General features: G+C 34.6%; 1 protein-coding gene across 4 annotated transcripts in view; it reads right to left on the bottom strand.

Moving 5' to 3' along the window:
• The window catches only part of LOC128235055 (hemicentin-1-like), a 46,077-nt gene that overhangs the window by 3,246 nt on the left and 16,748 nt on the right, over positions 1 to 26,083 (bottom strand). For 3 of the 4 annotated variants that reach the window (XM_052949759.1, XM_052949760.1, XM_052949761.1), the window contains 18 exons: positions 25,437 to 25,724; positions 24,909 to 25,199; positions 20,879 to 21,157; positions 20,456 to 20,734; positions 19,423 to 19,701; positions 19,000 to 19,278; positions 17,435 to 17,713; positions 15,693 to 15,995; positions 14,777 to 15,058; positions 13,532 to 13,819; positions 11,282 to 11,602; positions 10,404 to 10,703; positions 9,146 to 9,244; positions 8,820 to 8,859; positions 7,368 to 7,423; positions 4,322 to 4,477; positions 2,622 to 2,678; positions 352 to 461 (listed from right to left, as the gene is read on the bottom strand). In XM_052949759.1, the coding sequence (XP_052805719.1) occupies positions 352 to 461; positions 2,622 to 2,678; positions 4,322 to 4,477; positions 7,368 to 7,423; positions 8,820 to 8,859; positions 9,146 to 9,244; positions 10,404 to 10,703; positions 11,282 to 11,602; positions 13,532 to 13,819; positions 14,777 to 15,058; positions 15,693 to 15,995; positions 17,435 to 17,713; positions 19,000 to 19,278; positions 19,423 to 19,701; positions 20,456 to 20,734; positions 20,879 to 21,157; positions 24,909 to 25,199; positions 25,437 to 25,724 (3,986 nt within the window). The remainder of the gene's footprint in view (positions 1 to 351; positions 462 to 2,621; positions 2,679 to 4,321; positions 4,478 to 7,367; positions 7,424 to 8,819; positions 8,860 to 9,145; positions 9,245 to 10,403; positions 10,704 to 11,281; positions 11,603 to 13,531; positions 13,820 to 14,776; positions 15,059 to 15,692; positions 15,996 to 17,434; positions 17,714 to 18,999; positions 19,279 to 19,422; positions 19,702 to 20,455; positions 20,735 to 20,878; positions 21,158 to 24,908; positions 25,200 to 25,436; positions 25,725 to 26,083) is intronic. The other variant, XM_052949762.1, reaches the window with a different exon arrangement.

Genomic DNA, 26,083 nt, shown 5'->3' with positions numbered 1-26,083 from the left:
ATTCTCAAATGAACTGACGGCTTATAAACGGTTATCCGCCTAATGTCTATAACAATGTCAATAACTATAAGAGTGTAGTCAGTTTGAATGAAATGTTTGAAAAAATGTTTTTAGTTTCTTTACATTTTGAATATATATATATATGTTATGTATGTTATATGAGTCAAAATGTAAAGAAACTGTGACAAAAGCAAATTATTTTGAGGTATCAAGTTCATTTTATGCTGTACTCAGTTAAATGGCCAAACCGATCAGTATACTGTGGAAGCTCGTACTCAGTGTGATTCCTATGGCAAGTAATTTACCTAGCTTCCAATTAATAGTGACTTGCTAAATTACAGCAAAACTAACCTTAGCTGCTTTCCTTGCCAGAGGCACATCGTGATTCTCATAGGTATCAATACCATGAGATGTGGTTGAACCAGTCGCTCCACGTTGATATCCAACGTTTTCGTATACATCTAAATTATAAATAGACAAGTCGTTGTGTAATTGACTTCCTTAAAGCAGCACTCTCACAGATTGACAAATTTTACAACTTTGTTTTTGTCTTGGAAAGAGCATTTTTTTGCGTAAATATCGGCAAACAAATGATATAAGATTGCTGACAAAAATCCGATCGTAGATTTTCATATTTCCGGTCGAACATTTATGTTTTATGGCTTAAACCGTTACTAACAGTTTAAGAAAAATGCATAAACCATCATTTTCTTGATTTAATTATATAAATCTGCGATCTGATTTTTTGTCAACAGTCTTAACTGGTTTCCATGGATTTTCACAAAAAATGGCTCGATCCAAGAGAAAAAATAAAAAAAGATGTCAAAACGTTAAATCTGTGAGAGTGCAGCTTTAATATCTCATTCGTACCTATGTGTCTTGCAACCCATCTGAATAAACAATACATACGTTTTAGAGACGATAAACACATGTTCTACCTTCCTCTCGGAAACATGCTGTACTTTTCTTGTCTTTTATAGAAATGGCATAATGTTGCATGAGGCTGCATTTTTGTCCAAATATAATTGAAAGGTGGGGATAACAGTAATGCAAGGAAAAATACAGGGACAATCCCGGTAGTCGAATATTAAAAAATGAACCTTGTTTGCTTTAAATACTGATATGGGTTTACAAACCCATAAAGCCATCCAATGGAACAAAGGTTTTCCCTTAACACTGATTCTTGCCGGAGTCGGAAGAATATCCGTTGTGTTGTCACTTCCGCTTTAAATCAATGCGCTACGCGGGCATTTAGATATAGTGAATGTACTACAGTCGAACCTCGCTATGTCGACGTCGGATAAGTCGACTTTCCGGTTATGTCGACTTTTTTCCGGTCCCGAATTTATTCCTTCTTATTTTATATAAAATAAATCTGTTTGTGTCTATTTTTTTATCTCGACTTTTTCGCTATGTCGACCTCGTTTTTCAGTCCCAGTGGTCGAATTTCACACATTTCCTATGTTCATTATGTCGAACTGTAGATCGAGACGTAGGTTAGAAAATATTCATGACGGTTTGCGGCATGTCTCAAAATACCGTGCGTGTCAATATAACAAACTGTCATAATTGGGGGATACAAACATGTAATTGGTAAGTGCGAATAATTAAAGTTGTTTGTTTATGTATATAATTAAAGAGACATTTATTGCTTAAGCTCTTGGGTATTGTATAAAACATGAACATTTTATTGATTAGATATCAATCCCGAATGGGAACAAAAAGAATAACTTCAAAATGTCAAATGTTAGTTCTACTGCTCTGGTCGACCAATTCAGAGGGCCCGGTATAAAAACTTACAATGAACAAATGTATGCAATTGTGGTTTTATATGTATTTTGAGTGATCCATAAGCGCAAAAGAAATAACTTTGACACAAATAATTCTTCTTTTGTTTCACTTTATTTCTCAATAATAAGTTTGCTGTTTTCACGACGAATATTTTTAACAAGACTGTTCAATTGTGGATGTAAACATCGGACAATCCAACTCAAACGTGTTGGGATTGATGATATTTTTTGTAATTCGGACGAGTCGACTTTTTTCACTAGGTCCCGAAAAAGTCGACATAACGAGGTTCGACTGTAGTTGTAAAATATATAATTATAATCATTGTACCCATTCCTTAACCATACGTTAAGAACTTCAGAACCGAGAATCTTCCGCAGGTAAATACAGCAAGTGTATTGACGTTGTAAGTAAGTACATGTGAAAGTTGAAATAAATCGGACAATTAGCTCAAAAAGACTACGGCTACTTCCAATCGATCTATCACAGACGTGAATAGCCGCTTGATATATCCCACACACAACAATCTGTTCATGTAGCGTAGAAACGGCCATGAACCGTAGCCCAATTTGTCTCGCACACAGAGATTGATCTAAAGATGAACAATTATTCAACCAGCGATCACCAGATCTAAGTTCTATTAGTGTTCATCGTGTAGGTTAAGATGTAAGTATGAAGTATGAAGCGGCTATTGTTGAAAATATACGTTTTATTTTCTAGTGATGATTTAGATTTAAAATCAAATGCTATTCAAAAGGCGTTTTTTTCATGAACAAGGTAGCCAAATACTACCAAATACTGTGTGTATACCACAGTAGTAAAAAAAGAGTTACCTTCGGTGTTCGTGGATTTCTTCTTTGGTTTTGACGGATGTTTCGTTCCCGGTTTACCTGCCAATAAAGCATTATAACGACCTTACAGCCTGTTTATACAAAATTAATCATATAACTCATTATGTCCCATGATGTTTTAGTGATGTAAACTTTTTTGTACGGTATCCGAATGGCTTCTCTACACCTTTTTTTAACAATTTTAATCCCCTGAATGATAAGAAAATGCAATTTCAAAATGCAACAAAACCGAAAGTATAATCCAAGTATAGTCTAAAGTTAACACGCACGTCATTACGAAATTTGCATATCAGTGACTTTCTGAATACGTAAAATTCTTTGTAGCTTTAAATACTAATATTTACACATCAACTTCCATTCCTTAAATAAACTTCCTTTCGGCAACTGCGGTTATCATCCGATGTACGCCATTTCTTCTGATATGTAGACATATATGATATGAACACAATTGGGCTGGTCTAAGTACGCTTGGAATCCTTCGGACTCAACACACTTTGACCAGCCCATTTACGTTCATACCCCGATGATGACATCAATCCCGCAATTCATTCCTTAAATGATCTGCATTTTTTAAAAAGTTTTTTGTTAAAACAGTTTTCACGGTAATATAGTAATAACACTAATGTTATAATTGTTTTACTCGAAACTGCAGATAAAATATAGTTATAGCGCAACAACAAGGCATGAAATTATGATTTTCAAAGACGATATTTGAGCAAATATCAACATTTGCTGATGGGTTCTAGTTGAAGTATTTTTAACACTCCTAATGATATACCACACTTTATTTCGGCATACACAAAAAAGTGCATTTTACAAAAACATGAGCAAGTACCTATCTACGATTGTTCACTAAATAACATTGATGCTATGCCCCGCTTATCTGCCTAATTAGTATATAGTAAGTCAGTGGATCAATTTGGAATTTCATTGGTATTTCCCATACATTTCTTTCTAATAAAATATCGTGTGAACCTCGATCATTTATCAGACATCCTATGAGACTCTATCATAGTTATATACTCACTTCTATTTTTTCTCTAATTATTTAATCCTAAGTGGCACTGAGGGTTTAACACTCACTATAGATATTAGCGCATTAAGCATGTTTGTACTTCCTTGATGCAGGAAGGAAATGTATATTGTAAATGAGGATGATTTGAATTTTTCCAGTATAATTATCTATATCTCAGTCTATAGGATTACACGTTGTGTGTTATTCGATTCAAATATCAGATTTGGTCCGAATGGGGTCACTCTCGCAATTAGAAGAACAATAATACATATGATGCATTTGCATTTGCAATGCTATGGTTTGCTGTCGTTAGTTTGAACATGCCTGGAACTAGAATTGGCGCGACCATATTGTCTTTCCCCAAATATTTACGAGAGTAAAGGTGGACCACTGCAATTTGAATTGTAGCAAAATTTTGAATGACTGATCTTCGCACAAAGTCAGAAATTCGAAAAAATGCCTCTGTTTGGCTGACGGAAATGTAATAAGACGGTGACCATTCTATGACTGCTTATCAGATCTCCAGATGGATAGTATATTAATGAAATGATTTTCAAGACTGTGTATATATTGTATGGTCGTGATTTATTGTATTGGTATATTGTGCATATAAATGAGTTAACATGGTATTAACGACTGAAGTAACTATTCAAGTGTAGACAATTACCTTTTGGTTTTTTATTCACGACAGCATAGGTGTCACCGACTCCGCTTGCCACGCTGACGGCTTTTTTCTTTTGAGGCTGGGAATAAAGAGCCTCCGTCTTGTTCATTTCGTCCTGTATAGTATTACCTCCGTCATATATCGGATTAATCACTTCGTCTTTGAAAGTAAAAAGCAACACAAACACAAACAAATATGAAATGACGTCATAATTCGGACGATTTCTCTATAATCGAAAAAATAAGCAAGCATCGACATGACCGTTAGGTGTACCACTTCCTGCTGTAATACTTTCGTCTACATCTTTCCTTATGATAATCCGTAAATTACTGCCATAATATTTTCACCTAAACTGTCATTCCTTAAATGAACTGCCTTTCGGCAATTGCTGTTATCATCCGATGATACAATTTCTTCGGATATGTTCTGATCGTGGATCATCGAATAACAATATACATGAAAATGATTTATCTTGTTATTGTTTGTATTTTGTCAGCGGACTCCACAAAAAAAAAATCAACATTTTAGAAATTGTAAATTTATGATATTTTATATGTATTTATATGTATTGTTACCATTAGTGTTTCAATTTTATGTTTAAAAGATACTTGATACAAGTAGTTGATCTTTTCCCGCACTATAGTGACATCACTTGATAAACTATATCCGTTTACGGTCGGGTCGTTCTATTTACAGAATGGGTGAGCAAGGATTTAAGGATTTAAGACATTTATTGTACTGAAAACCCGAAAAACATATACACGAGGAAATACATACAGATATTACGTTGGTTAGAAAATAATTAGAGATGTCTTTGTATTTACAACATAATATTCGTAGCATGTGTAAACTCTCGCTAGTGGAAAGATATCCCATTCAAAGGATTAAGGCATACTACTTTTATGACTAAAAAGAAATTGCTTACACTATATAACTCGACAGAAACAACTAAGCAAACTCAATGGTAAACGTATATGTCAGTAAATCCCCAAATATAAAACTGACAAATATGACAAAAATATAAAGTAGAATGCGATCTAATACATTAAGAAAATTGCCAACAATGGAAACGCAGTTTCCATACGTGTGCTTTGCACAGGAGTAATCAGCCAATACATTGTTAACATATTCAGCTATGTTGCATCATGCTTTATCCTATCAGAAAATCACATTGAGCAAACTTCTTGACATTCAATAGTTTTTACTGTACGGGTTCGTTTTTGAAAACAATGGCAGTTGTCGGAAATGAATTTTACCAATTTTTGAAACTATATTTGGCATGTTAATTTGTGTTCTTTGAAAGTGTTTTATGATGACTAGATGGTTTATTTCAATTACCACTGCGTCGTGCGTGCTATGCAGTTTATGCGCAGAAAAAAGTCTTAACACGAAGAACTAACCAATATATTTAGGAAAAAACTATTTATTTGGACATTTATTTTTAAGGTTTCCTAGAAACATGTCGTTCGTATGAAGTTTATGCAAGGGACAGAAGCAAACCCGTTATCTTTTAACAATATCCCTCAGCCTAAAAGTGGCACATTTCATAGTACAGCTGGTATATTGCAAACCCATTATAGTTTAACAATATCCCTCAGCCTAAAAGTGGCACATTTCATAGTACAGCTGGTATATTGCAAACCCATTATAGTTTAACAATATCCCTCAGCCTAAAAGTGGCACATTTCATGATACAGCCGGTATATTGCAAACCCATTATAGTTTAACAATATCCCTCAGCCTAAAAGTGGCACATTTCATAGTACAGCTGGTATATCGCAAACCCATTATAGTTTAACAATATCCCTCAGCCTAAAAGTGGCACATTTCATAGTACAGCTGGTATATCGCAAACCCATTATAGTTTAACAATATCCCTCAGCCTAAAAGTGGCACATTTCATGATACAGCTGGTATATTGCAAACCCATTATAGTTTAACAATATCCATCAGCCTAAAAGTGGCACATTTCATAGTACAGCTGGTATATTGCAAACCCATTATAGTTTAATAATATCCCTCAGCCTAAAAGTGGCACATTTCATAGTACAGCTGGTATATTGCAAACCCATTATAGTTTAACAATATCCATCAGCCTAAAAGTGGCACATTTCATGATACAGCTGGTATATTGCAAACCCATTATAGTTTAACAATATCCATCAGCCTAAAAGTGGCACATTTCATAGTACAGCTGGTATATTGCAAACCCATTATAGTTTAACAATATCCCTCAGCCTAAAAGTGGCACATTTCATAGTACAGCTGGTATTTTGCAAACAGTTATTCGGTCAAACTGTTGTCAAGGAAACGCTATATATGGCTTTAGTATACCTCACGTGACTTTGCCGTGTTAAATTCTCATAAAACCATCATGGGCAATGCAAATTCATATTGCCACACACTGACATTTCGGTTTTGAACAGTTCCAATCATACTGCCACATAGCACGCGCGTTTAAAATTGCACTTTTTTGGTTGTCTTAAGTCTTAGGTAAAAAGCACTTAATAAAATGTGTCGTTAATATTCCGTTGTTTGCAATTGTTTGTGTTGACCTTTTTCGACTTCTATCTATTGTTACAAAAATAGTTACAGAATTAAGTTATTAATCTTGAAAATTGTGTAATTGTGAAATACTTTTTGTTATTGTGTTCGGTGTGATACCAAAAATATTGCCTTTCTACCAGTGTGACAGTACATATTGTCAAAATTCGGGTAAATACTGTTACCCTCGGCTTCGCATTTTATGTATCCCCTATAATTAAATTATTTATCCCCTATAATTAAAAATCAGACCATGGTAAAAAGGGGTACCCGGAAAGAACAACTGTTACAGTTTTATTCCCATTATTTTTGCTGAACCATCATCTGAACCATACTATAGTTATACAAACCTCATTTAATTTGAGTTAAATGAATTTAACAGTCAACTGTGCAACTTATATTTATAAAGGGCCAATAGCAATTAAGATACAACGCCGCTTAAACGTGTTAACTTAGTCAATGTGCATGATAATTGCTTTGCTGGTATGTGCATGCAATAACATACCATCTTCGTCATCGTCCGTCCCGTCCGTGTTAGGGTTACCCAACGATTGTAGGTTACTGAAAATAACAAACACCTGCATAACAGTTTACGTTCATTCTGTTTAAGTATACATATTATAATAATAATATACATATAATTATAATGTTATGTACAATTTTGCCATGATGAAGAAAAACATTAATGATCGAGTAAAAAGTGGTTGCTAGTTCGTAATACTGTGTCACACGCTTCTCCAAAAATAAATTTGTCAGAGTGATTCGATGTTACAAGAAATTTAAGATGTATGTTAAGTTGGGTATCTGTGTTGCATTGTTTGTCGCTTTGTCAATTATTGCTCTGTCCCTTGGCCAAATTAAAGTTAGGCATATAGAACATGTAATGTTGTTTACATTGATATAAAAATGTATATTATATATTTGAGTCATAACCCTTTCAAAAGCTGTTATTCTTTATGGGTTGTGTAAGTCTGAAAGTTAAGTTGTACATTAGTCAGAAACAGCAAAATGCGGCCGTTTTATTTCTTGTATTCTTAAGCTTTGAAGAAAGTCAAAGGGCAAGATACTGTGCGACATCAATCACTCTTATAGATAGAAAGAAAAGTTCGCTTCACAAATCAAAGATAATCAAATGCGAGTGCAACGGCACACAACTCAAGGAAGAGTAGGCAAATCTCCCGAACGATATACCAGGTAACACTACTCCTCATTGTTGTAATGTGAAACCCGCTCTATAATTGTTGAAGAGGTTCGCTGCTTATAAGACCACAAGGTCGTTACCCAAAGGATATTCGTAAAAGTAATGTGTAACAAATACCAGATTGATAAGTTTAAAACTGTAGTAACTTGGTATATACATGTACAAATATAAAATTGAGTGGCCAGGTATGTTTAATTCCAGACAGGTGGCCTTGCTGGTAGTAACAAGACAACGTATTGATCTATATATCAAACGTCAAAGCAACCAACAACACATTAAGCAATGTAAATGCTGTCGCGTTGTGGTCTAGTAGTATGGCGACGAAAAATCAGCAATCCAGCAACCCGGTCGGGATCAATACCGGCTGCGACGGCTTACATGTTAATGAGATTGTTCTTTAAATATTTCCGTGGAAATGTCTATTTCTTTTTATACACACACAAATATAAATATATTCCGCTTGTTCAAACATTTAAACGAATAACACATATATTGAAGTTTTTGTGACAACTGCACATTACGAACTCAACGTTTTTATGTGGTATGTTATATGTAAGGTATTGCATCACTATGACCGCTGGTAATGTCACCATAAGAAATGTAAGGCAATAACGTTATCTTACCCTACAGGTTCACTTTGAAACTGAGAGACGACTCACGCATACAGAAAATCAAATTGTTACCTTTTAGTTGAGTGCATAAAGCAAGATACTAGTTTCCCCCTTACTGATTTTAAACCAATAGCAAAATACTTACTGGTGCATAGTTAATCGGTCCATATCTGCTGTATTTTTCCCTGAAACGATTTAAGATTATGTTTGTCACTTTTTACTGAAAATGTACCGTCTGTTTAAAGTTCAGGAAAACGGTTTAGACAAATCTTAATTAAAGACATGGACCTTTCTTGAAAAGTCAGCTGTATATTCCAAATACAATTATTCGCTGATATGCATTCAAATGCTTTGAAACATAAACGAGAAAAATAGAGGTTTAGTAATACAGTATCTGAAACAAAGATGTCATGAAGTTTACTATTTATGTTTTCTAGTGGTTGATAATAAGCGCAAAAGGTACATACTTACCTTTCAATCTTTTTTTGATTACCACTATTATAACAACGACCGCAAAGACTACACATACAACGATAACTAACACTGATATAAGCACCACAGGTGGTCTGCCTGTAAGCAAATAATAGCACGATTGCATCATATTATTTGATATCGGTCAACTGAGCAGTAGCTATTAAACAGTGAGCCTTAAACAGCGTCATCCAAAGCCTTCGATTATTCAATATCACATTTTTAAAATATAAAAAAAACTGGATAATGCAATATTGACATACCGTAAATCAAATAATAATATTGAACAGTCATATAAAGTCAATATTGCAAAACAACTCCTTGAATTTAATGGCGGAAAACATATCAAAATCTAATATCAAGTTATTTAAGCACATTAAGCATGATTAGATTTCAAATAAAACATTTAGAGCTTATGTTTGAAAGATGTCTTTGGTTAACTTCTGTTTAACCGCAAAACTGATACTGCGCCGATATGTTGCGTCAATGTCTGGCAATTTAAAAAAAAATCCGTCAATTATTTCAAAATAATTAAATATGTTGTTATTTTGTCGATACTTATTTAGTTATTGACAAAGGAAACATAGACAAAGTTAGGGAAATGTAATTTATTATATAGTTTTAGTTCCTTAAACTGTTTTGCTTATAGCCTTTTACCCGTGTAAGTTTGGAAGACAGTGTGTGCGTTTGCCCTGAAACGAGCATAAGCTTACGGGTTAAAATATAACAGGTTATGTTGTGTCTTGAATGTTCTTACTGTAAGATGGAAGGGACCCTTGGTAAATTGAATATTAATAAGATCACCACACGTGCGTACTTGTCGGCTATATGAACACATTGAAAAAAATCATATAGATTAATCGGTAGCTGTAACTATACGATAACAACAAAAATGAAGCTATTTATATAAATATATCTATTGTATCTGCTCACTTTTACAATCTATTTATATGAAGTTTTCGGCATTTACATTCAGTGTCGTCTCGCGGCAATTTTCTATCGGTCAGATTTCAAACGCATTTGTTTCTGTACATGAAATAACAACCCGAATGCATAACATATTGTTTTTTTGTTTACAACACTTTGGACACACAATCCGCTTTTATTGCCGTTGTCCGTTTAACGTTTCGTTGATCTTAGTTTAACGTGAGCCCGAGCGTAAGCATTAACTGTAAGTAAATTTAATATACAGGAAAGGCACACATGAATCGTGCATATTGTTTTCAAATGACCCTGTAATGTGGAACGCAGTACTCACCGCTTTCCGGGGTTTTCAATGTGCTAGCTGTTATAGCCTCTGATGCATTTGATCTACCAATGTCATTTGTGGAATAGACTCTTATCTCGTACATTGTCGCTGGATTTAATCCAACTATAGTGTAATTGATTTGTCCAGCGATGCCTCTTTCCTCCCTCCAAACAGACGCTCCAACTTCCCTGTATTCTATGTAAAACGTTTGGGGCAGACCTCCATCAAATCCGGGTGTCCATTCAATATGTATCGTGTCAACTGTGGCCTTTTGGAAGTGTTGCAGACTGGAAGGAGAATGCGGATGCTCTAAAAAGAAAAGTATATATCTTAAATAAAGTCATAATGTTATCATTTTTTAAAACCTCATTGAAACAATAACAAACATGACTTCTGTACACACATTATCAAATATTTAGGACAGGTTATATACTTAAACTATTTAATGAAATGCGGTTTTAATTGCCCGCCGTAACCATTTGCGCCACCACATACCTTTTAAAGTTGCATGGTCACAGATATCTTCGGGAAAAACATCCAACATGTTATTTTCTGGCATTTATGTTCCATGATTGGTAAGTTTTTGAAGTGGCAATTATTAATATGATTGTGATGAATGAACGTCCTAAATTCATGACATAACAAATACTTAATAAAAGCCCTAGCAGCTGCAAAGATTTGGCGTTAAATGTACACTCGTTTTTAGCATGTTGTTTTTGTTGGTAATTTTCTCCACCATTAACAGTTTGTCTTTCAATAGATTTCTTGCAACTGAAATATGTAACTTATTGAAGGCGTATCGAACGATTATCGAAATAAAAGGAAAATATTTCTGGAGTGAAATATAGTATGACAACTTCGAACGTAAAAAAATATTCGTTAATTACCTTGCGCCTGCAGTCTAAACGATTCTGTATAATTTCCAAGTTCGTTGTTGACATGTACGCGGTAATAACCGAAATCGTCTTCCTTTACGGAACTAAAGGATAATTGAGTTTGAAGTCCGTCTTCAGAAATCAGTATGTCAATATCTGTGTCATTACGAACGATAACCCACGTGTTCCGATCTGAAACATTTTTTTCCCAAATAATGTCCGCCACTCGTGGCCGTGGGAAAGCTACTAGCTTTAGAGTGAATACTGCAGGCACTCCGGTAGATCTTGTAATGCTCTGGTTTCTTGAGGCCAACGATGATGCACGAGGAGCACCTGGGTAAAAATATATTTTATTTCCATGGAACTAGTTTCGGACGTGTATCTACCCTGTGCCGTCGTGCAAATAAATGTATGATAATCCTCCTTTTAGATTTTTGGGGAATTTGTGTAATCCTCTCTCCCGTTATATAACTTATTATCTGATTGGTATACTCCGGCCCACAAAATATAAATATTGTTTTCCCTAGGGAAAAAAAACGGATGTAAGGGGCTATTTTTATGACCGTTTTAACACATTCTTGGTGTTCTATAAAATTAGTATTTGGTACCTGTTATTCAACTAAAAGCTGTACATTTATGCGAAAAGCTACAGAAACAAGCTCAGCAGCAAAACCCTTTAAACATAAACCCGGTTTAATGGCACTGGGTAAACGCCAAAGACGTAGAACATAAAAACAAAAAATCACAAACAAGAAAAATGGGAGAACAGCATAAAACTCCACAAACAGCACAGTGCATTCATATTATATAGCGTAGGATTCTCCTGTTGGCGGTTTTATCCACCCAGAAATGATCTTTTGGAAAAACTACATGTATATATATAATAGTTTAGAACACTTTTATGGCATTTTGAATAAATGCCCTTTTTTCATTCAATCAACGTGTTTGTTTTTCCCTTCGTCCATACTAGTTCGCCTTAGACTGGTTTTCGTTCTACCTAACCATGGTCAATATATAAATGAAATTTTATGGAAAAACATAAAATCATTTATAAACTTGAACAATAACCTATTAGTTGTGTGTCACCTTTTTAACCGTTAGGGTATTTTCTTAGCATTGTTTATTATCTTTAACCAATCATTTGACTAGATTTTATCACGTGACACGCCTAAGCCAATGACATTGTTTCTTGGCCATTCTCAGATAATTTTCGGCGTGGGTGATTGCCTCGCCAAACTTATTAAATTTTTGATTACCTCCTCCTCCCCTCCTCCTCCTATGCGGTTTGATTATAGAATATTATTATTTCATTTTATTTACATTTTTTTCCTTTTCATGATTTTTATGTTTAACTTTTATTTCCTTTATGTAAAACCTACATTTGTATATATATATATTAATTCTTAACACTTATGGGGCGGTTTTATCCACCCAGATATGATCTTTTGGAAAAACTACATGTATATATATAATAGTTTAGAACACTTTTATGGCATTTTGAATAAATGCCCTTTTTTCATTCAATCAACGTGTTTGTTTTTCCCTTCGTCCATACTAGTTCGCCTTAGACTGGTTTTCGTTCTACCTAACCATGGTCAATATATAAAGAACAATGGGTATGTTTATCAAGGATTGTTAGGTACCGCCTTGGAACGGTCAGTAAAATGTAAATTTACTGGGGGTTTAAACCAGTTTTAGTGCACAAACCTCACTCTTATCCCAACAATCCTAAATAAAAAAAAAACGCAAAAGGTAAATCTTATCAAAGTATGCATTAACTTGAAGAAACTGAACAATAAAACAAATAATAATAAACTTATAAACCCGAAGTACTTCTATGATTAGAGATCCCAACTCTATCTGCAGACTGAGGAATACAATTCAGAGCACATAATGCAAAAACTTGTTTCTACTTTTGTATGAATTCTAATACACCTGTGTTTCAGATAAGTTCGGACATAAATATTACGTTTCTGCTCATATCGGTCACATACGCAGTCTTGTCTTTGTTTTGAATTTATGTGAAAGGTTCTGTTTGCTCTCAGTCACATTTTATAACAAACTGCAACGGGAACATCATTCAAATAATAATTTTGCAGCGCTATTAGTGATATAAAAATGTATATGTATTTATCAAAGTAACATGCAACGACGCGCAGTACTTTAAAAAAGAAGAAACAAAGACAAAACCCAACAATATAAAATATCAAAAGTATTGTTGCTTAGAGAGTTCAAAGTAGTGCCAAAGGTCATAGTACTCACATCTTACGAATAGCGTCAAGGACCTAATATCAGCTTCAGTATTGTGTGCATATTGTGTTGTGCAATGGTAAGTACCTTCGTCCTCACATACACTTTTGCTGATCGTGAATTCCAAATCGTTTGTGTGACTGGCAGTCTTTAAATCTTGGGTTTCCTTTAACATCGATATATTTGATAAGGGATTACTCTGAACTTGGCAATAAAATATGACTTGCGTGTTTTCATCTACTTCAATGTTTTGCCCGTGATTAAAATTCGATACTGTAAAATTCGTCACTTCTGCCTCATCTGAAATTCAATCAAGATACATACAACTCTTATATTTCAGTATTGCTGTGTATTCATAGTTAAGGTGTATGCTATTTTGATAGGAACAAGGTTTATAAGCCAGACATTAACCGTGTATATAAGTCACTAGTGGTGATCGTCACTGTTGGCATTAACTCAGGCAGCATTACTGTATAGCCGTCTAATTCTACTCCATTGGTTATGCGTATTCCTTCTACCAGCAATAAACCAGATAAGCGTAGCAATTAGGTAGCTCCCGAAGACCCTAGGTAATTGTATTGTTTGTTTCTTTGGTCCGATTGCACGATTGCCTGATTAATGCTTGAAAATTCTTGGAAAGTTGTGATATTTGTAAATGTAAATGTGATAATTATCATTTCTTTTAGGGGGATGCATGCATGTGCTACTTTGGTATTTGTACGTTGAAAGGACATTGACGATACGATACAAACATGTGTAACTGATAAGTTAATGTCTAATACCAATAATTTAAGTTTACTTTAAATTTTGCATAATTTTTTTCCATCTTTCTGATAAATGCCCCCAAAATGGTTTTCAATCTTTAAATGCCGCAACACCTAGTATTTGACCGGGCAAAACGACATACGACTAAAACTAAAACAGTAATCATACGCACGCCATCTGAGAAGCACATACTAGTACAACGCACATGTGTTGCATTAATGTCTTGTTCATTTTCAATAAAGTTATATTTCTATTCACTCTCGGCTATTTTTACTTCCTGCCAATGTTTAGAGATATTTACAAAGACAATTAGAAAACAAATAACTGCTTTATTTCAATTATCTTACAGTCGTACCTCTTGCTATACTTTACTTTTTAATACAATTCAAATATTCAAATCGAACTGTTTTAAATAAGGGACCTGAAAATTTCTTTGCAAAACAGTCCTTAAAGAAAGGGGAAACATATTGATTAAACATAAGTACTACTAACATTGTACATCGATGTTTACTGTGTTGCTACTGTTGCCAACGGTTGCGTTACATCCTGTAGGTCTCATGAGGTTTGAAGCTGTACATGTGTAGTTCCCACCCTGTTTTCGATCAATATTGTCGATGCTCAGTGTCTGCTCCATTGAGATAGGGGTCATATCAGACATTTTCTCCCATTTAAACTCGGTCTTGTTCGGAACACCATCAGTTACCTGACAAACCACAGAAACATTGCCTCGCTCAAGTACCACGACGTTTGTCAGCGGATTTACCATAGGAGGCACTGAAAGTGAAAATGAAAGTAGCTAGTCATTACTAACTCGTAATTGACTTACATGTTCTTTTGTCTTAACGAAATAATATAAAATAAAAAAAAATATTTTCGCTTTCATCGAAATGCTGAAATATGTGTTTCAAATTGCAGTTTCAAAGTATGTGTCTTTTATTTAAAAACACACAAACTATTTTGGTTTATTAGATTGAAAACATCACTTTTTGTATAAGCGTTATGAATATACAGAGGAAACTGTTTTTGTTTTTTCTATGTAAGATCACATTATATTTCAACAAGTGAGCATCAAAATCTGCATAAGTTTTATTTTTATCATATTTGCGAGAACATTTGCCAAATTGAAAGCCAGCCTTACGCCATTTGGAAATGATTTCAAAATAATATCCAAGCCATGTGCACGTTGACGTTTTTGTTGAAAATGAGATTTGGTATTAATTTCAAAAACATGTGAAATAACTTCCAAGATTATCTTCAATGTGGTCATAGTACTACTTGATTTAAGTGGATAGAGAAATGAGTTATTTCCTTCCTAATTTATTAAACTCTATAATATAATCAAAAAGGATAGGCATGTGTATCACCATGTAGAGTAGATATATTTCAGACGTTTAGCTAGAAACCGTACTGAGAACTTCAAGATGAAAGTGCTTTGAGCTATTTGTGCCAATAGGTCCACCGAATGTGAAATCCATGATATTCTCTGCCTTGCACGTGTATGTTCCTTGATGAGACGTTTGTGCATTTGGTATCCACATCACGTTGCTTTGTTTCGATTGGTGTCTTGACCAACTGTAGGTCGGGGCGGGCCTACTCGAGGCGCTACAGGTCACATTTACCGGTTGTCCCTGTATGACCTTAATTGACGTGTTCACAGTAATTGGCTCGCCAAGGCAGGATGGAAAGCTGAGGTCAGGCGTTCCTGGTGGATCTGAAAAAGCAAACGTTTGCCAAATTTGAACGAATAACGAAGTTCAGTTATATTAATAACTGCAACAAATAGTTGCAGATGCTATTTTAATCGTTTAGAATTATGGTATTATGCACCAATTTTATAAGTATTCTATCCGATTGTCCACATCATTGTTTGTAATAAGGAAAATCAATGACATTTGCTATTAATTTTTTAAAATGTGCTAGTATACGGACAAATTAACCTTTTCTTTAGCCTCTGTTAACAGTAAACTTTCACAGCTGAGATATGTGAGTGTCAATTTTAACGGTGATTCTTGTTCATATGGTCATTGATACATGTTTATAACATAATCGTGCCGACTGAGTAGAAGCTCTCTAGGGTTGTTATAACATACCGATACGTTTGGAAATACATTCTTAGTTCCGAGCACACAAAAGGCAATGCAGTTACAATAACTTTCTATAGTTAACTTAATGGTTAAAATCTTACTTTCATTCGACTAATGATTTCTTCACTTTATCAACCAGGAGATCACTATTACTAAAGATATAATAAATGGCCATTAACATTTTATCACATATTTTCGAATTGGCTTGGCTAAACACTGAACGGTAACTATCACATACACATTAATACACTTACGGGGTGACCGTGTGGAGACCAACGCTCACTTCCATCGACAAGTGTGATGGGGATACAAACGTAATTAAATCAGAGTTGTGGGTCTTGCACCTAGTGTTGAATTTTATTGGGTTGCAGTCAAGGTAAATGTTTGAGAGCGTTGACGAAGCCGTCTTCGAAACGAACGAGCTAACAAATAATAACTACATTCGAGATAGGAGAACAATATTACCAAATTAATGTATTTTGCAACAACAAACCATTACCACCTCTGTATCAGCATCTTACTATCGTTGCTGTCAAAGAACACTTTCAATAAAAGAAACTTTTTATAATTTGATGTATCTATATATGTTTTGCTTCCTTGGGATCTCTCTATTCCAGTCTATATTTATTGAGTATGTAATATTAACATTGTCCTTGTTTTCTATAGAGTAAATCTTATACTCCCTTTTCACGAACCGGTCGACGTTATTGCGGTGCTCTGTTTGGACAAGTATAATGTATTATGACGAATGGCAAACGGCGTTCCACATATCGGTCATTTCTTTTCACTAACACTCATGCCAATAATACATATTTCTCATTACCTTAACATTCGATAATCTAAGCTTTAATATATCTAAAGCAATTTAAATGTAAACAAAATATACTTTACATAAGGATTGATTCGTGTGTTTCATGGGTTTATGCATTTTGCAAATTCTCTTAAGCACTAAGGCACTATCCGGATTTTCGAATGCCAGCCGTTGCGTTATCGCCATATGAATTCATACAACATACGACGCTTAATCTTATTGAACATATGCCAGCTATTTCACGTATGTACTTACATAATACGCTGACACTGAGAACGGATGAGTTGTATCCAGACACTGGTCCATATTCCGTCGTAACCATACTGTTGTACACAATGCAAGTTCTGTTTTCGTCATCGGTAGGCTTAAATGTCAACGTATGGTTGTTTTCATTCCAAGTATAGGTAGGAGGTGGATTGGCAGAGGATCGACATATCACGCTGGTAATGTTGCCCCGACTGACGTACAGTGTGTTGTCTGGTATTACTTCTCCACCCGGGACTCCGAAGTGAAAAGAAGGTGTACTTGGTGGATCTACGTTATACAAACATTTTGGTTTGAATAAAATATAATGTGTGTTCTTTATTACAATATGAAACTTTATTAACTCTTAGGAAGGTCTTATTTATTTAAGAAATGTATTTCTGGCTTGATGTCACTATCGGGTATGAACGCAATTGGGCTGGTCAACCCCACGCGTACTTTGACCAGCCAAACTGCGTTCATGTCCCTGATAATGACATCAAACCCGCACTTTATTACTTATATTTACACCAATAGATCATTATTTGGTAACGAATTGTTAAAAAATACTTTATTTCATTTAAGAAAACCTGTCTTCCTATCTTACCCATTCTGTAAATAGAACAACCCGACTGTAACCGGAAACGTTTTATCGAATGACTTCATAATAACGCGGGAAAAATCAACCATTTCAAATCACTTTAGAATGTAAAATTGAAACACTTATTGCAACAATACATTTAACATATCATCAATTAACACTTTCTTAAATGATGATTTTTTATTTTACGGGACTTGTTGACGCAATACAAACAATAACAGGATCAACAATTTTTATGTAAATTGTTATGCGATGAATTGCGATTCAAACATATCCGAAGATGTTGCTTTCATCGGATGATAACCGCATTGCCGAAAGGCAGCTCATATAAGGAATGGAAGTTGAGGTGTAAATAGTATCCAATGAATGCGTAAATTCGATCAATATTATTTTTTTAATATAGTGTTTGTTGATATGCGTGCATCAATTTAATCACAAATCGGCCTTGCACATCAAGTCGACCATTTTTATTTGAAGTTAAAAAAAAGAGAATCCAAATGAAACTATAGGCTTTATAATCAAACTAATACTAAGTGAATAATTATATTAGATACAGGGATATGTTCAATTGTAAAAGTGTATGGACCTGCAAATGTATATACAATGTAAACAGTTATTAATGATTTTCAGGATACCATTCCTAAAATGGAATCTGACGTTTAACATAAAATTAATTGGAAAGAGCAATTTTTGTAAGATTTTATATTTCCAAAGTAAAGTGCCAATAAACCAAATGTTGTAGCTGTGTTGATTGTATTGTTGTTATTGTTGTTGCTGCTGTCATCGTTGTATATTATATTGTTGTTGTTATGTTGTTAGCGTTGTTGTTGATAATAATTAATGCAAGAGTGGGCATAATAAAGGCTGGACAATGTACTTGTTTTTAATTATTACATAAGACCGTTTATGTTGACTATATCTTGACGGTGAAATTCGGATTATCTATTGTTTAATAATATAAAGAAAGGGTTCTTACACAATATCTTGATGTTCAGAATTGATGAGTTGTATCCGGGCACTGTTTCGTTTCTAGTAGTAACCATACTGTTGCGCACAGTGCATGTTTTATTTTCGTCATCCGTCGGCGTAAACGTCCATGTCCTGTTGTTTCCATTCCAAGTGTAGGCTGGCATTGGATTGGCGATGGACTGGCACGTGACAGAGGTAATGTTTCCGCGAATTACGGACAAAGAGTTGCCTCGTATATTTGCTCCGGTTCCGCCTCCGAAGTGGAATGTAGGAAAAGTTGGTGCAACTGTCGAAGTATTTAGTGGTTAATTGAATATGAATTTTCGAAAGCAAAACTAATTGTATTATACATATATCTGATGGATTAAAAATGAAAAGGGTATTAAAATAAACGTCGTTTAACTAAATAATGCGTACATATTTCACTTACATAAAACGTTGACTTTAAGAATTGATGAGTTGTATCCCGGCACTGTTCCGTATTCCGTCGTAACCATACTGTTGTTAACACTGCACGTTTTGTTTTCGTCAACTGTAGGCGTAAACGTCAACGTATTGTTGTTTCCATTCCACTTATAAGTTGGAGACGGATTGGCAGAGGACTGACATAACACGATGGTAACGTTGCCCCGAATGACGTTCAGCGTGTTGTCTGGTATTATTGCTCTGGCTCGGCCTCCGAGGTGAAAAGTAGGTGTACTCGGTGGGTCTACATGATACAAACATTTTGGTTTGAATCAAATATAATGTTTTTTTTCTTTATTACAATAGGTAACTATGTTAACGCTCAAGAAGGTCTTTTTATGATCAAAATATGGTGTAAATTCGATCGATGTCAACAACTAAAGTATAGAGTAGTGTTTGTTGATATGTATGCATCAATTTAAACATAAAGTGGACTGGCACAGCAAGTCGACCATTTTGGTTTTATGTTTTAAAACAAATGAATATCCGAATGATATGATGGGCTTTATAATCAGAATAGTGAGTCAATAAATATATTACATACAGGGAGCCGTTGAATTTTAGAAGTATGGACCTGCGAATGCATATACAATATAAACAGTTCCTTAATGATTGTCATGGTATCAATTCTAAAATGGAACCTAACACTTAACATGATTACAAATTTGAATGGTCAGTTTTTGGAGAACTTGTATTTTCAAAGTAAATTGCCGATAAACTAAATGTTGTAGCTGTGCTAATGTCATTGCTGTTGTTGCCATTGTTGTTTTTGTTTATCTTGTTGTCATTGTTGCTGCTGTGTAGTCGTTGTATATTGTATTGTTTTTGTTATGTTGTTTGCGTTGTTGTTTATAATAATTAGTGCCAGAGTGAGCATAGTAAATGCTGAAAATGGTAGGTGTTTTTAATAAATACATAAGACCGTTCATGTTGACTGTATATTGACGGTGAAATTGGGATTATCTATAATTTAAGAGTAAATATGAAAGGGTTCTTACACAATATGTTGATGTTCAGAATTGATGAGTTGTTACCGAACACTGTTTCGTTCCTAGTAGTAACCATACTGTTGCGCACAGTGCATGTTTTATTTTCGTCACCCGTCGGCGAAAACGTCCATGTGTTGTTGTCTCCATTCCAGGTGTAGGCTGGCATTGGATTTGCGGTGGACTCGCACGTGACGGTGGTAATGTTTCCCCGAATAACAGACAAAGAGTTACCTGTTATGTTTGCTCCGGTTCGGCCTCCGAAGTGGAAAGTCGGAAAAGTTGGTGCAACTGTCGAAGTAATTAGTAAAAAATTAAATATGAATTCTCGAAAGCAAAAACAATTGTTTAATACATATATTCGATGAATTAAAAATGTAAAGGGTATTAAAATAAACGTCCTCTCACTAAATAGTGCGTACATATTTCACTTACATAAAACGTTGACCTTAAGAACTGATGAGTTGTTTCCCGACACTGTTCCGTATCCCGTCGTAACCATTTTGTTGCGAACACAACAGGACATTGTTTCGTCAACTGTAGGCGTAAACGTCATCGTATGGTTGTTTCCATTCCAAGTATAGGTGGGAGGTGGATTGGCAGATGACTCACATATCACGGTGGTAACTTTGCCCCGAATGACGTTCAGTGTGTTGTCTGTTATTATTGCTCCGGTCATTCGTCCGAGGTGAAAAATAGGTGTTCTCGGTGGGACTAAAGTATACAATCATTTTGGTCTGAATCGTGGAAAACCATATTTTTTTTTTTTTTTGTACAAATGTTTGTGTCAATTGGGTCGATTTGAACCATTTAAGTAAAAAACTTAATATATACAGAACTAGCAAAAAAGGGGCCTACATACCGAGGGAGCAAAAAAGTATATTACTAATATTACTGCTCGGGCCATACACAACTGATGTATTGTATCTCGCGTTTTATTTCCCTACATTTGGCCATGGGGCCAATATACCCGCGTTAGCAAAATTGCTCCTTCGGTATTTTTTGGGCACGTTTATATGGCAATTGAAAAATAGATGGAATATTATATGCCAAATGTTTGTGGTGAAGGCAAATTATGCATAATGATAAAGTTTTTATTTCTCACATATTATAAAGATATACGCATTCAATACCACCCATATTAACTGGTCATCGGTGTTTCATAAAGGATCGAACTATATTCTGGTATTGCGTATGTGATGTGCTAACCAATTAGTTACACTTCGGAATATCCAGAGGAGCTAAGCACACATTCTCGTATGACCTGTGCTCGGCTTGACGTCACATGACCAATTCTTTAGGACCGTGATGATTCCTGTGTGATGGACAACACCAACTTGAGTAGTATCTTCAACTCTTCGTTAGTATCTTCAATAACATAAACACTTGCACACATCTATATAAGTACACTTCAAGAATTAGCAGTCGTATAATGGCAGAACATTTCGATTCGGTGGGGACATTCTAGAATCAAACAACCCCTTGGCTATAAACTCTACAGCTACACCAACACGGCAGCAGCAGCAACAACAACGATGATTCCCTGTCTTCAGAATGATAACATGACAAGCAGCGCTACATAAAACATTGACTAAATACCAAATTTGACAACAGTACTGTCAGTGTTAACTACTTGTACTCAATTTGCAGTGTTATTTTCTAATTGTTAACTATGTTTATTAATTACCTGAGGGATAATTACCAATTAGTCTATATTATGTCAGAAATTTTGACAAATATGGTGTCAGTTTACTTTCTGTTGCTTACGAAAAGAAAATCTTACATTAAAAAGGGATGATATCTACGTATCTATATAATTTGATCATCATTGTTTGAGATTTAGGCACAGATTTTCTTTGGCGTATTTTTTGTCGGAATTATCTTTTTTTAATTTACCTGTTTGGGGTTGAAAAACATATTTACTTACGATTTTATTTCTCTATTCAATTATAAGCATTGTTTGGGGTTGAAGCAAAAATTTTCTTAAAAATCTTGATAAAAAATGGGACGAATGTGACGTAATACCGTAATACGTTAATTAAAGTTATATTTAAGAAATAATTAAGATTTAATTAAATGTATATATGTCTACATACTGTATGTTTAGTAATGTAGGGCATATTTGATTGTCATTTGAATATGGAGGTGGTTGACAGCCGACCTGGTACAAATGTACAAAATGGTCATGTTAATTACAAAAACGTGTATTCCTTGGGTTGTAAAGCTGTCATATTTATACAACAAAGTAGTATAAGAGAGACGATTTTGGATGTAAAAACAGAGGGGATAGGGAAGGCAAGAAAAGCGGCCTTGGGTCCTTAATGGACGGCAGTTAGGATGCGGGATTACCTTAAATGTCATGCTGTACTTAGACTTGATTATTATACTTAGAAAGAACGTGGAACAATAAAGAATTGACATTCGAACGGTTGTTGTTTAATAGCTTAAAGACTTCCAACAAGTTAAGTGAACAGTAGCATTACGTGACATGAGTCAATTTTATTACTAAATTTCAAAGCTAGATAACATAGACAGCTCTCTGCGAATGCTTGTCGGTGTTTGTTCCTTTTCTAATTGAACCATTGAAAGAGACTGTTATTCATAAATGGGTTCAATATTTGATTTATTGATTCAATATTATTTCGTTTCATTCCACGAAATTCAAAACAAACATTCTTTAAACGTATCATAATTTATTGTAGTACTTATGAATTTATGAAAACAATTATGTACCGACATCATGCCACGTTATGAGCAATAGTTCGTTTGACAATTTGTAAGTATAGTTTGCATACCAATCTTCTTTATCGGGAAATGGTCACACGGGTATTCTCATCGGAATGCAGATTTTCAGCACAAAACCGCGAAGTTGAAATTATTAATTAATCAAATAATTAACATATATATTGGGGATTATGGGAACTAAAATTAAATACTCCAAAAACTAAAAAAAAAAATATTCGAAAGAAGGAGAAAAACTAAGTAGACTTTCAGAATTCATATCATCCAGAAATAGGCATTGAGTTAGTTCAATGCAAATTGTTAAGAAAACTTCTAAAGGTCAGAAAAAGCGACAGACTTTCCGCGCTTTACGGTTGGCACTCAATGATCATTGAGCGAAAAATAAGTATGCTTAAATATTTGATAAGAATAGTAAATTGGGCACATCAGATAAAGAAAATATAAGGTGAAAATAAAATGTCAGCGATCAGGTTGAATCAAGATATACAAACCATTCCGATCCAAATAATAAAACAAAACAAAGAATAATCGATTTCTATCAACAATAATGGAATACAGATGCCCTTACACAATTAAGACTGTCTCCACATGACCTTTTAATCGAAACAGGAAAACACTATAATATCTCAAGAACCGCATTTTTGTAACCCGGAAATAAATTTTCATCCAGTTTTTTTTTCATTATTGAATAACTTTCTTATTTGACAATATATCATCAAGAACTATCAAGACATTGTTGAATAGGTAGTCTGGAGCATTATGACATAAAAACAAAGTTATATTGTCGACAGACTTTTCCGAAATAATGTGAATGCTTTTTGATCCAAAATCTGATAAAACATTCTTTTGTAAAATTTGTTTAAATCCTCACGACCCCTAAACATGTCACCAAGAATATATGTTTCACTCCAAAAACGATCGTTCCAAAAGACTTAATGAAACATAAACTTTTTAAACGTTTAAGGTTTTGACCTTCCCCACCCACTTTTGCATCGTAGCCGGCCCTGAAGAAAAAAATGATACTAAATAATCTACTTCTTTTTTGACTATGTCTTTTCTCTTCACGATTATTTGTAAATGATTTGTTTCATATGTTATGTCTCATGGCTATGAATGTTGTAACATTTAATGCTAAATAAGTGATATTACATATAGCTAACTTTTAGTTATCATCATTATTACGTACTTGCTCAAATATGAAATACTGTTTATACTTTGATGTATTCACATGCTGGTCCGATTACCGTAATAGCATAGTATTGTTTTTCTTTAAAAAGTCAGTTTCGTTTAATCTTTTACCTTAAACCGGTCAGCATTATGATGTTGTTGTTTTTATTGCTGCAGTCTGATTAGACTTGCAAGATGTCCATGATAAAATAAATTCCAAATATTAGCGGTTCCTTTTCACACCGTTAAATACATTTTAATCGTAATTATTGTACCGAAAACACTTTTAACGCGCTTCAAAGACTTGGCAAACTGCGCTTGAGCGACAATATTGCTTACAGGATGAAGAATATGACCAATAATTGATTGAATAATAAATTACCACGTCTTTAATGTTTCTCTCATAGGGGGATGAAAGCCTTCAGTTCTTTAGTGTAATACGACAAGGTAAATACTTCTTCAGTTCGATAGTTTTCCTTAAAGATTTAGTTGGGCTGAAAAGTGTATCCATTACAAAATGTCCTCTTAGCTGTTGAATTATGTAAATGTTACTTACAAAGAACTTGGACGTTGATTGGCGACTGGCGTCTCCCCTGTTCAGTGCTTTTGTTTGTAAACTGCATGCTGTTTTTCATGGTCAACGTTATCGTAGTCGCTTTCTGAACGAGGAGGTCAAGACTTTGGCCAGAAGTTGTGGTGGAAACTCCGGTAAGAGACCACGAGTATGTGGATGACGGGTTGCTATCACATGAGCAGGTGATTGTGATAGTATTTCCGCGTATTGCAGATATGATGTTTGATGATACGGCAGTCGATCCGACGCGGCAGCTCGGTAGATCTGGTGGATCTAAAATAATCAATATACCCAACTTACAATACTAAGCAAACTTTACAGGTATTTCGTTATTATGTGGCTGTGAATATTGTTTATTAAAAATTATTAAATTGCGTCTTAAAAATTGATAATTAAACTAATTTGTGCAGCTATAAGATGTCCGAATCATTTTCTCTACAATTTTTTTAATAGTAAAAAGAGTAGTAGTAAATAAATACATGAATACGATAGAAAAGAAAATACCCGTACATTGAACCTCGACTTTAACATAAATGTCCTTGGTGAGATTAACTGCCTTTTGCTCTGATGGGATCAAGTTGCTTCTTGCTATTATCCTGAATATTCCAGCGTGTGTTCTGTTGATGCTGCGTATGAAGAGAGGATAAGATGGTCCATCCCCAGGGTGCGTCCAGGAAAAGCTTGGTGACGGATTTCCGTCGCTGCTGCAGTCTAAGCGGAACTCCCAGCCTTCTTTTACTGTTACAGCAGAGGACAAAGGTAATCCACCTAGTTTACAAACTGGTTCATTTGGTCCATCTGTGAGTTTTAAGATACAAAGCTTATTTTAAGGCTTCAAAACAAGAAATCAATAATCGGTTTTACATCGGTTTAACAACATTCTTTACAGCCAATAGAAATTGAGTATACTGGTCAGTAGAAGTTGCAGAAAAACCCGAACCTACACGTCATTGTATTTGACATTTTTTTTTTTGTATCTCCTGAAAAAGTACAAAAATGTAAGTTCGGCATTTTTAAATGGTGCCATCGTTATGCAGAGTGATGGGACATATTGGCGAGTGATTGTTGAGGTCGGTTATAGCGGACTATTGATAAGATACTGAAACATTATTTGTGTTTTCCTCTCACATTTCAGAATAGACAAAAGTCCGTGTTCG

Source organism: Mya arenaria, chromosome 5, assembly GCF_026914265.1.
Source record: "Mya arenaria isolate MELC-2E11 chromosome 5, ASM2691426v1".
NCBI lineage: Eukaryota > Metazoa > Mollusca > Bivalvia > Myida > Myidae > Mya > Mya arenaria.
Note: the sequence above shows the minus strand (reverse complement) of the source record. Positions and strands in the feature narration are given on the sequence as shown.